General features: G+C 42.2%; 1 protein-coding gene across 2 annotated transcripts in view; it reads right to left on the reverse strand.

The window, feature by feature from the left end:
- Positions 1-405: 405 nt before the first annotated feature.
- SEC11A (SEC11 homolog A, signal peptidase complex subunit) overlaps positions 406-12,530 on the reverse strand; it is a 53,595-nt gene continuing 41,470 nt past the window's right edge. For both annotated transcript variants that reach the window (XM_075558027.1, XM_075558028.1), the window contains exons 4-6: positions 8,619-8,738; positions 1,137-1,194; positions 406-933 (exon numbers count right to left, since the gene is read on the reverse strand). In XM_075558027.1, the coding sequence (XP_075414142.1) occupies positions 883-933; positions 1,137-1,194; positions 8,619-8,738 (229 nt within the window). In that variant the 3' untranslated portion in view covers positions 406-882. The remainder of the gene's footprint in view (positions 934-1,136; positions 1,195-8,618; positions 8,739-12,530) is intronic.

A 12,530-nucleotide genomic window follows, 5' to 3' on the forward strand; every position in this document is an offset into this window, starting at 1 on the left:
AAAGTTCTGTCCCGTCCCCCGTCCCCCACCTCCCCGGATGCTCACACACAGCCTTCATGAAGCCAGGGCAAGTGTCTCACGTGCAGAAAAGGCAACAAGTGTGCACAGCAGAGCGGGCTCTTCTGACGCTTTCAGCACCACTCGTGGGGGCTCCACACATCTGAGTCACACCCTAGTGAAGAGTCAATTTTATGATGACGAGATTCTCTATGAACGTCAATGCTACTTCTGCTTCTCTATCTCTCTCTCTCTCTCTCACACACACAGGAAAAAAGGCTTGTTAAGAATAAGACAACCTTCTTAGCTGAAAGACTTTTACTATGATTCCCCAAGGGGTGCTGGGAACCAGCACAGAAAGGCAAGTTTCAGGAGCTTGCCCAACAAACACAAGTCAGGGATAAGGGGTTCAATGTGCAAAGTCTTTTATTCAAAATTTTGAAAAAGTAAGACTTGTGGCCACCTCAGTAGAGGCCGTTCCCATGGTAAGCGGGAATGGAGGCTTCACACTCGTGCAGAGCTGCGTTTTCAGTCACGGAACTCTGGAGGCACTTTAGAAGTGAAGCCTGGCTTCAAAGTACAAACACTTGGGGGCTTTGGCTCAACCTTTTAATATAAAAAATTCATTGATGTACAAAAATGTTAAAGTGTGACAATGACAACATATGAAATTCTGTGATTGAAGTCCCCTAGAGTGCACTCTGAGGTGCACATGTGCCCGCCCACACGTCCTCTGGTGTGGAAACAGAAGCTAATGCAAACCAGTACGACCAGGAAGGGCCAAGATGTGTATTCTTCATTCCACCAATCACAGACCAACAGCTATTCCCAACACTCAGTAACAAAAAGTACGGCATCTTCCCAGGAAACAGCGCGGCAGACTTCTTACTCACGGTGCACCAGCACAAATAAACCCAGTAAAAAGAGGACGGCATACTGGAAAATAAACACAGAGTCACAGGTCAGAGGAGCTTTGAAAAGCTCTCAAGTCCTAAGAGTTCACTAATGAACATGCCTTCGTGGCCACGCAACATTATTAAACTACCCAGTCATTCTTTCCTCTCTTACTGTCATCTACTGGAGAGCTCCCAAAATTAAGCAAATGATATTTTGATAAAACATCTAGCACAGGCTCTTACCTTAAATTTAGGATAGTCGTTCATAAGGATTGTCACAATTCCAATGTAAGGAACAAACCTAAAGCAAAAACAGAGAACGTCACAGAACTTCCAGACACTATAATTCACTGAACAGCTTCCACAGAAGACCACCTTTCAGCTGATCGAGTCCATTTGCACAGTCACACTCTGCATAACATCCATTTAGCCACCGTCCAGCCAAAACTACATGTGGCTATATAAGCAGCCCCAGGGTTACGGATACCCAACTTGAGTACAGCTCATAATTTAAACCAACCCATGAAGCCTATGACAGGCAGTCCCAGATTATAGGCGAGGTCTGTTCTTAAAGTCTGCTTTTAATTTGAATTTGTACCTAAGCTGAAGCATTTAGGTATGAGTTTGCATGGAATGTCAGGCAAATGTTCATCTTAGTAAACAGTGTACTTTTCTATGTGTAAACATTAAAGAAACACAGATACACAAAAATCTTTAACAAAATAATAGTCATAACAATGTTTTGATGTGCGTTGCAAAGTGCACCATGTGCTCCCATGAACAACTATATACACCTTGAATTTTTAATGTAATAAGACATTAAGGGAGTTGGTTCACAATTACCAGTTGTACCTAAGTCACATACTTGCAACTTGGGGGATGCCTGTATGGTATCTGGAAAATATCCAAATCACATAATGTTCTGTAACAGGCCAAATCGTGGTTATTAAGCAACACATGACTATGTCACATGGGATCCTTTCAACCGACTGTGTGATAGGGGAGAACATCAGCATTTTACAGATGAGGAAACAGATGATCCATGTGTCCCTGGTACACAGCTTCTGTGCAGTAGAACAGTACCAGATCTGAGGTCTGAGACGGGCTGGTGTACATAGTGTTAGGAGCTGGGTCCGTTGGGTCAAGACAAGGGCAGCCCCAACATTACACGGCACTCATTTTAGGCATCCAGAAAGTGAAGAGAGGAGCTCTGTTGCGGCACTTCACATTTCGCCACCCTCTTGTTTTTACCCACGTATAGTACAGCTTGGCAGGGAGCCCTGGGGGCGTGGCAGGTACACATTAGGCTGCGATCCACAAGGTCAGCAGTTTGAAATCACGAGCCCTTCCACAGGAAAAAGATGGGCTTTCTACTCTCGTAATGTTCCAGTCTTGGACGCTGGCAGGGGCAGCTCTAACCTGTCGTCTAGGGTCGCTATGAGTCGGCGTCCACTCAACAGCAGTTTGGCTTTGGAGTAGGGTTCGGGTGGCTTTATGCTGAAATTTTTTAGAATGCCCGACTAACATATCTGGCAGGCCAGTCTTAGCCCGTATCTTCCTCCACACCTCTACCTGCTTGCTCTTGAGATCTTCTCCTTGGTGTCTGTGACACAGCCCACGGTCCCGCCACCTCCTTGATGGGGTGCTACCATTTGTTGAACAGCGTTCATCCAATGAACGTTTCCCACGGTCCCCTCAGGACCACACACAGAGTTCTGTCTATAACAGGCCTGCATGAAATGCTGGCTCATTAACGGTCTCTGTCCTCTTGCCTTTGGGGATCTTATTTCCTCACAGGCTTCAATTCTCCTCTCAGTGCAAAAGACTTCTCCACAACGCTAAGAAACCAGGGGGAGAGAAAGAAAACTAGCCTGTGCCATTAATGTGGGAGGAAGGCTAGGGTAGCAAACGCTACCTTCCCTTTCTGCTGGACTCCACCGTGGACTGAGCGCCACTGTGCTAGACCTGTCAGTCCTAGAACGGGAAGCCGGTTGACGTGGAGGCTGATCTCTGCGGACTTTGAAACAATCCCCATACCTTTATTCGGGACACCCACAATTTTGACACCATGCTAAAAGCAACACAAACAGCAATTACCTCCACAAAGCACCTCGACCATCTAAGCCTTTGCAAACTTGGAGATAGTAATTCTTTGGTGCACTCCACTTCCTTTTAAGAAATCCCTCCTCCTTCCCCCTTACCCTATCTCCCGTTCCCACCCTTCCCCACCTCTCTCCTTTCTGGTAGCACTGCCCAACCCCTTTACACCCTTATCCACCCCCCAACTCTAGATTCCCATTTTATAAAAGAGCGTCTCTGAATATCTAGACCCCTTTATCAGATTTACTTGAACACCTTGCTGATCACAGATCCCTCTCCCTTGCTCAGATTTGCTCCGTTGGGGAATTTCTGGAAGGTGGGGCCCAAGTGATGTTCCTGTAGGCTCAGGGTGGGTGAGGCATGGGCAGGCGTGCTATGGCATGTAAAACTACAGGAGCAAAGTCTCATCTCTGTAGCTTGGAGTGGCTAGTGGGTTTGAAAACCTGACCTTGAAATTAACATAGCAGTCCAACACTGACCCAACAGTATCACCAGAGCTTTTTAGGAGGACAGACAGAGGTTTTCTGAATCATTATCCATTCAGAATCCTGGTGATGTAGTGATTACATGCTGCCTGCGATCTGCAAGGTCAGCAGTGTGAACCGCCAGCTGCTCTGTTGGAGAAAGATGGTGCTTTCTACTCCTGTTACCAGTACAATCTCGGAAAGTGAGTCACAGGGGCGGTTCTAGCCTGTCCTTGGGTTGCTATGCGGCAGCATTCACTGACAGCACCGAGTTTAGGAGCGCACACAATGCATTAGCTCTGCTGTTTCTTTTGTCTCATTTTCAACACCTTCTAAGGCAATCATTTTCAGAGCAGGAAAACCAACTTATTTAAGACCAGGAAAGGTTTTGCCTGGCAAATGCCTCATAATGATGTGCAGATTAAGAGCTATAAAAGCACCTCTGATTCGTATTAAACAGTATCCCATGGCTGGTTCTGGTCTGATGAACCAGCAGCCATCCCGTGGACAGAGAATTCTTGTGTTAGCGCTGTGCAACGGGCTCTATGCTGAAAGAGCCATAGATAGCCTTGGCCTCCCAATGGACACCTAGCGTGCTTATGCTACTATGGAAACTGCAAAAAAAATCCTTTTATTAGGGCTCATACAACTCTGATCACAGTCCATGCATATATCAACTGTGTCAAGCACATTTGTACATTCATTGCCCTCATCATTCTCAAAACATCCGCTCTCCACCCAAGCCCGTGGTATCAGCTCATTTTTCCCCTCCCTCCCTGCTTCCCCCTCCCTCATGAACCCTTGATAATTTATAAATTATTATTTTGTCATATCTTGTACTGTCCGATGTCTCCCTTCACCCACTTTTCTGTTGTCCATCTCCTAGGGAGGAGGTCATATATAGATCCTTGTAATCGGTTCCCCATTTCCAACCCACCCTCCCTGTATCGCCACTCACACCACTGGTCCTGAAGGGATCAACCGCCCTGAATTCCTTGTGGGAAACTTTTTTTTAGCTTGGCATTTCCTTTTCCACTTGAAGGGGAAGGACAGCTGCTTGATTTTTAGAAGTAATGTAAGCAAAACTTAAGACTACAAGAATAGGAAGCCCATGTCAAACAAAAAATTTCATTATCTGTACCACTGCTTTCTTTCCTGGACAGAGATAGCAGCAGCCCGTTAGTTGAGAATCAAGTGCTTAGTGCTGTTAGCATCAGTCATCTTAAATTCAAATTGGTAGCACTCTCCTCCCTGTGCTAAAGCAGACCTGCTAATAAGCACACAGAGGTGTAAATAAGGAAAAGAAATGCTAGCCACAAAGCCAGTGCCAACACCAGCCTATGCCAAGAGAGCACCCAGAAAACAGAATATGGTGAAATGTGTTCCCCGCGGAAGCTCGTGGGATCAAAGATGTTGTTGATATAATCTCAGAAAGAAGGGCTAGCTATGGTTTGTGGAGAGAAAGTGACTAGAGGCCGCCAACCAAGGGGTCAAAGAGGAAGAGATAGCCACAAACGTTAAGAGAAATCATTTTGTCAGGTGTCCAGAGGGGTCTAGATCTGGGAAGTACAGATCTTACTGACTTAATACGAGGCTATGCCAAGCTGCTCACAACAGGATCGTTTTGCGTCTAGCCCAAGATAATTTCTTTCGTGTCAAAGAAATTCTTTCTTACCCATAAATTCCCATAGATTTCACTACACAGAGAGCTCAGTTACTCTGCTTCCTTCTTTTTTTATTCCTCTTATCATTGTCGGTAAGTCTCTATTACTGGTTTTTTGACAAATGCTATCTTCCTTTGACTAATAGGTCCTCTTGTTTGTCCCCTCTCTCAATTTAGGGAGAATCACTTCCATTAAAGGCTTTATTGGTTCAATATGAGTTTCTTTTACCCAAAATTTTTTTATTACATACTATATGGCTCATCCTTGAAAACATTATGCAAAACGAAACAAATCAGGCACAAACGGCCATATACTTACTGTAGGATTCTATTATATGAAATGCACAGAATAAATAAATCTAGGTAGAGGGAAAGAAGCCCTGGTGTGTAGTGGTTAAGTGTTCAGCTGCTAACTCAAAGGTTGGCAGTTTGAATCCGTGCGGTGGCTTTGTGGGGTAAAAAACCTGGAAGTCTGTTTTGGTAAAGATTCCAGCCATATGGGGTCCTATGGCGTTGCTATGAGTTGAAAATGACGTGGGGACATCTAGCTCCAACAACAACAACCTAAAGACAGAGAGTAGCTTAGGGTGGCCTCAGACTGGAGCGGGAAGAGGAAAGGTCCGGCGAGTTGGGAAGATGCAAATAACCTTGTGTTAGTGGTGATGGCTGTACAGTCTGCTGGGTGGGTGTACTAACTACTGTGCTGTATATTTTAAGATGGTGATAGCTCAATCCACATGAATTATCTCAATAAAGACTTGTTTTTATGTAGAATCCTCAGTGTGAGTTTTGTAGTGTGCTGTTACTGAAAACGCATTCTAAAAACACACAGACATCTGTGCCTCCATCGGAGACCTCAAGGCTTGGGTACAGCCTGACTTCCAAAGATCAGCTTAATGCTTTAGAAACACAATTTCCACAAAAGCGGGCGAGATGTCCCCACATGTGTCAAGTGGTATAATCCATGGAAACGGAATTTGCCAAGTTAAAATTCTGTGTCCCTACTGGCTGAGTCCCAGGTGTTTCATACTTCATGGAAAGTTACTCAATTCAGAAAGAACCAGGTTATTTCGTTTTGTTAATAAAACCACTAAAAAGACCTTGATTTTCAATGTTTGAGTTTTAGATATGGCATTACAACTCATTTTAAAAGTAACTTAATCGTGGGAACATTCTAAAATTGATATGGTGATGATTGTACAATTCTCCTTGATATGATTGAACTATTGAATTGTATAATATGTAAATTAAGTGGAAATAAAACCGTTTTTAAAAAAAGAAACAAAAACAGCATTTCACAGAGTTTGGAACTTTCCAAAAAATTTTGAAAAAACAAAACAAAACCAAAAAAAGTTACTTGAGCAAAAGTGTATCTCCTCTGATCTTGTGCATGATAATGTGTCTTTCACCCAGCCAAGGAAACAAAGCAGACCAAAAGGTATTAAACACTTAAGAAACAAACCCCAAATTAAAAGACACTGTTATACTGGTAGGAATATAAATAAAACAGATGGAAAAGTTTATCAATAGCCTTAAAATGTGCATACCTTCCACAGCAATTCCACTTCTAGGAATTCACTATGAGAAAATGATTGCATGGAATCCATGCCTTCTGTACTCAGTGATACAGAATGACTGTTCACTGTAACATTGTTTACAAGAGTAACACTGGAACCAGACAGTGTCCAACAACAGGAAATCAGCTACATTAAACAGCTTTGAAAATGAAGACACGGAAACAAAGTCTTGACCTGTCCAGACAATATCTGGGGTGAGAAAAGGCAATGAGAGTGTGACCATTCTCTCCCCGTGTACAAACTAAGTTTATGAACAGACCTATATGTAGCAATGGCTGGTGCTTTCCCTTCGTATAAACAAAACTTAATGGAATATAAATTAAAAAGTTAATAGAACACCTACTCGTCCCTTATCTGCATGGTTAGGTTCCAAAGACTGGGTCATTAATAAAAAATTGGCATTATGTGAAAATGGAGGATGAGCACATTAGATCGCAGAATGGAGGGTGGCGACATCATCACGGGACTGCTAAACCACTGAGAATCATGACCCAGCCAAGGTGATGCATAATCTTAAACCACCTCACCTCCCCCCTCAGTATTTCTGGAAACAGGCAGACAGATTTGTTCACTGAGAAATAACAGATAACAAAGTAGTGAGGAGTGGGTGTGCATATTTATGGAGAACGAGAAATGACTTTGCTTTGTGATGACTTGTATTTCCTGACAATTCTCCCTGAATCTGTACTGTTACAGTTAAAAGAAAACCAAAGGCCTCAAAGGGGACGCTGAGTCTGCAGAACCACCTTAGCAGTGACTTGAGACCTGAGGCGCGGATGGCTTCATGTAGATTAGTTAAGTATGCTCAGCTCCACCATAGGAAAGGATTTCTCCAGAATGGGGACCACGTAACAATGAAGACAAAGCACACTGGTATTAGCTCACACTCACTTCTCTATGGGGCAGAGTTGGTCACTTGCAGTGGCCTGTTCCCTCGTGTAACACGTCTGCATCCACACTGTCTGCGCTAGGCCAGGAGGAGCAGCTGTGCACACAGTCCTAAGAGTATCATGTGGCATCTAAATAGTGAGAAGCAACTCATTGCAGAAACGCTATGCCAGTAATTTTGATGTGTTGGTTAAGAGAGAAGACTTGGAGCCATATAGCCACTTATGAAGACTGTGACCTCAGGTAAGTAATCTAACCCATCCGCGTTTCCTCACCTGTAAAATGGGACTACTGGGTAGTTCTGGGTTAAGATGAAGTCATACTTGTAACGCACTTAGAACGGTAGTCTCTAGCACATTGTGAGTCCTGATAAATGTGAGCTATTGTTAATACTATTAAAAGCATTAAGATAGTAACAGCCCCATATTTCCTTGCACCAGTAACTTACAATTCCTGTCCTCCACTGATCTGTTCTCCTGACAAAATCTGAAATAAACAGGCTGAATATAACTTTAAAATTTCATTTGACCGCATCAATTTAAAGACTAGAAATAAAACAAATATGGTTTAAGTTAACTGATAAGCTGAAGTGAGATGTACATTTTAAGGTGCTGACTCAGTAAAAAAAATTTTTTTGACTCTAAGCAAACTTTTATGAAGTACAAAGTTCCCCAAAATAGGATGACTACTTCTCTCGGTCCCCAGATCCAGGCCTGGTTTAGCAAGTAGAGTACATGTAGAGCGTCCAAAACATTTCTCAATGGAAATGAGACGAATTTTTTAAGCTGCCATAGTCAATTCATCATTTCAATGCAACTATTCTATGCTTTGACTGACCCCAGTTCCTCCTCTCTGGATTCGTACAACTGAGATTTTAGGTGTATTTTGAGAAGCATACTTATTCAAAGGACATCATGGTGATTTGGTGGAACCAAGATCAAACCACTAACAGGAATGGGTCTGAGTGGACATACAATGGAGGAGGCCATGTGACTTTAAAAGCCGCTCAAGAGATGTTCCTCTTTATACTTACCCCCTGGCTCGCCCCACGACATCTTTTTTCTCTAGCCAATGCTGTCCTTGTTTATAGAGGCCTCGGTCATCAACTGCATTATTATCGCCTTTGGTCAAAAACTTGATATGTCCATTTTGCCTTAAAAGAGTAAGGAGAAACCCACGTTAACAAATACCTTCATGATATTTGAAAACACAAAATTTGCTCGTTTACCCAAAAATCCCATGGCACTGGCATTTTATCACCCATTTCTAATTTCAAAAGAATTTGTCATTTAGCTAAAAGGAAAATCTGTCTTGGAAGAAATTGTCAGGCATCAAAGAAAAAAAAATCGTATTATTGGGTGCTCACCTCCATGATACGATCGCTGAAGACAAATGGGTGCATAAGCAAATGTGGCGCCCAGCTATCAAAAGATATAGCATCTGGGGTCTTAAAGGATTGAAGGTAAACAAGCGGCCATCTAGCTCAGAAGCAACAAAGCCCACATGGAGGAAGCACACCAGCCTGTGCGATCATGAGGTGTTGAAGGGATCAGTTATCAGACATCTTAACAACAAAAAATCTTACCATAGTGAATGAGGTGGGAGTGTAGAGTGGAGACCCAAAGCCCATTTGTAGGCCACTGGAGATACCCTTGCAGAGGGGTCTCCGGGAGGAGACTAGCCAGACAGGGTGCGATGTAGCAACCATGAAAAATATAACTTTCCTCTAGTTTCTAAACCCCCCCCCCACATCATGATCCCAATTTTACCTTGCAAGTCTGGCTAGACCAGAGGATGTACACTGGTACAGATAGGAACTGGAAACACAGGGAATCCAGGACAGATGATCCCTTCAGGCCCAGGGGTGTGAGTGGCGATACTGGGAACGTAGAGGGAGGGTAGGTTGGAAAGGGGGACCTGATTACAAGGATTTACATGTAACTTCCTCCCTGGGGGACGGACAACAGAAAAGGGGGTGAAGGAAGACTTCAGACAGGGCAAGATATGACAAAATAATAATTTATAAATTATCAAGGGTGCATGAGGAAGGGAGGGGAAAAAATGAGGACCTGATGCCAGGGGCCTAAATGGAGAGCAAATGTTTTGAGAATGATGAGGGCAATGAGTGTACAAATGTGCTTGACACAATTGATGCATGCATGGATTGTGATAAGAGTTGTATGAGTCCCTAATAAAATGATTTAAAAAAGAAGAAGAAAAGAAATCTGACCAGAGTGCTCCTTAGAGACAAGGATGGTGAGACTTCATCGTACATGCTTTGGCCATATTGTCAGGTGAGACTAGCCCCAGAAGAAGGAGATCATATGTGATAAAGTAAAGGGGGGAAGGCCCTCCACAAGATGGATGGATACGGAAGCTGCAACAATGGGCTCAAGAAAAGGAACCATGGTGAGGGTGGCGTAGGACCGGGCAGTGTTTCATTCTGTTTTGCGCAGGGTAGCTTTGGGTCGGACTCAACTCGATGGTACCTAACAACAACTACTATAAAGCATTAAAGTTTTTGCTTTTTAGAAAAATGTTTTTCTTTTCAAAAAAGAGAATTTATAATGCTCACCAAAGCAAAACAGTAAAATTAGTCTCCGTGTACTATCACCCTGCCCTATCAATTATCAATCTACAGTCAATTTTTCCATGCATACCTCATCTTTCCCCATATGTATATATAGATATCTATATCTATATATATATATATACATACACACAATCATTTTATTAGGGTCTCATACAACTCATCACAACCCATACATACATCAATTGTATACAAGCACATTTGTAAATTCGTTACCCTCATCATTCTCAAAACATGGGCTCTCCACGTAAGCCCCTGGCATCAGCTCATTTTCCCCATCCCTCCTCACTATCCCTCCTCCATGAACCCTTGATAATTTATAAATTATTATTTTGTCATATCTTACACTGTCCAACGTAGGTCTTCACATACTTTTCTGTTGTCCGTCCCCCAGGGAATAGGTTATATGTAGATCCTTGTAATCCGTTCCCCCTTTGTACCCCGGCCTCCATCTACCCGCCTGGTATCATCACTCTCACCACTGGTCCTGAAGGGATCATCTATCCTGGATTCCCTGTGTTTCCAGTTCCTATCTGTTCCAGTGCACATCCTTTAGTCTAGCCAGATTTGTAAGGTAGAATTGGGATCATGATCGTGGTGGTGGTGGGGCTGGGGGAGGAAGCATTTAGGAACTAGAGGAAAGTTGTATGTTTCATTGTTGCTACACTGTGTCACCTGCATTGTTTCCATAAATACCTATAAAACATAAGCATGGTTTTTGTTTTGGTTTTTAACCTAACTACAATTAGCATGGTTCTACCTGAAAAGAAATGACACTGGAAAATATTCATCAGACCCAAACCAAACCAAACTGGCTACCATCAAGTTAATTCCTCTTCATAGCACCTATGTGTCTTACAGAGTGGAAATGCTCCACAGGAATATCCCAAGGATAATCTTTATGGAATCTGATCTGCAAAGCCTTCCTTCTGTGGGGCCACTGAGTGGGCTTGACTTGTCAACCTTTAGGTCAGTAGTCAAGTGCAAATGGTTTGCATCGCCTATTTATCATACAAATTTTACTTAGGGAAGAGAGGATCACAACAGCATATGCAGTAAAAACTCATTTTTAAAATATTACAATATATACAATGTACCAATTTTCTATAAAGACAGAGAGCAATAAAACATGTTCTACAACCCCACAAGAGGTAATTGCAAAGTAGAGACTATAGGAAACTAAAGAACAAACCCAGTTTCTTCAAATCAACAAACTCAAGGAAAAGAACTGAAGGAACCTGTAGATTAAATAAAAGAGACTTTAAAGCTTATCAACCAATTGCATCCAAGGATTTTAAAGAGACTTGGGTTCAAACTTAAAAAAAAATGTTAAGACACAATTGGTCATTTGAATCAACATCGGAAATTTAAAGATATTAAAGAATCACTTTGTTTATTAAGGATCTAATCATGCTAATTGTAGCTATGTTTTTAAAATCTATGATTAAATTTTATGAGTGTTTATGATGGGAGTATGGATAGAATAGAATTGGTCAAAGACAACATGGTAAACCCTATGAAAGCTGAGTTATTTCCAAAAAGGAAACCTCAAAAACTTTTCACGAACATGAGCAATAGGGAAGTGGTGTGACTCTGTCCCGTGAAGGGGGGACAGTTGTGAGAGCCAGATAAACAAGGCAGTCTGTGGAGTGCTGGCTCGCAGACTACACTGTACTTGTTGGGGTGCCTGACAGGTACAGGGAAGCTCATTATCCTGGTCTGTCTGCTTCTGTGAGTGTTATAAATTCTCCAAATCCAAAATAAAAGGTAAAACCCCATATTAATTAAGATATAAAATAATATAAACCAAAGTACAAACAGTGGTTGCCTACAGCTTTTTTATTGCTTACTTATATCTTCTCATTCTTTCCCCAACAAACATGCAGTTTTATATTACATAAAAATGTTTAATAAAAATAAAACCCTCAATTCTTCAGATATGTTAGGGATTATAAGAACAACGTATTGGCTAAATTATTACAGGTTTATATGATTACTGAACCATGAGATTTGTAGTAATTTCAAAATTAACTAAAATGTACACTTACTGCGGAAAGTAATACGGTGCTGCCTCAAACCACTAGGAGTAGAAATTCCATATGGGGCAGTAATACTTCTAGTGAGTATATACCTTCAAAGAAGTGAAAGTCGCAGTACAGACAAGTATGCTCCCCTGTACATCATAGCACTGTTCACACAACAGTAACAAGTTGGAAACAGTCCAAATGCCATTCAGGAAAAGAGTGGATTTAAGGAACTTTGTGGAAGATGCAAGTAATGGAATACTACGCGTCACTAAAAAACGATGAAACCATAAGTGGCTCGTTACATGATCTCTGGAGAACCTGATGCTGA

This window comes from Tenrec ecaudatus, chromosome 9, assembly GCF_050624435.1.
Source record: "Tenrec ecaudatus isolate mTenEca1 chromosome 9, mTenEca1.hap1, whole genome shotgun sequence".
Lineage (NCBI taxonomy): Eukaryota > Metazoa > Chordata > Mammalia > Afrosoricida > Tenrecidae > Tenrec > Tenrec ecaudatus.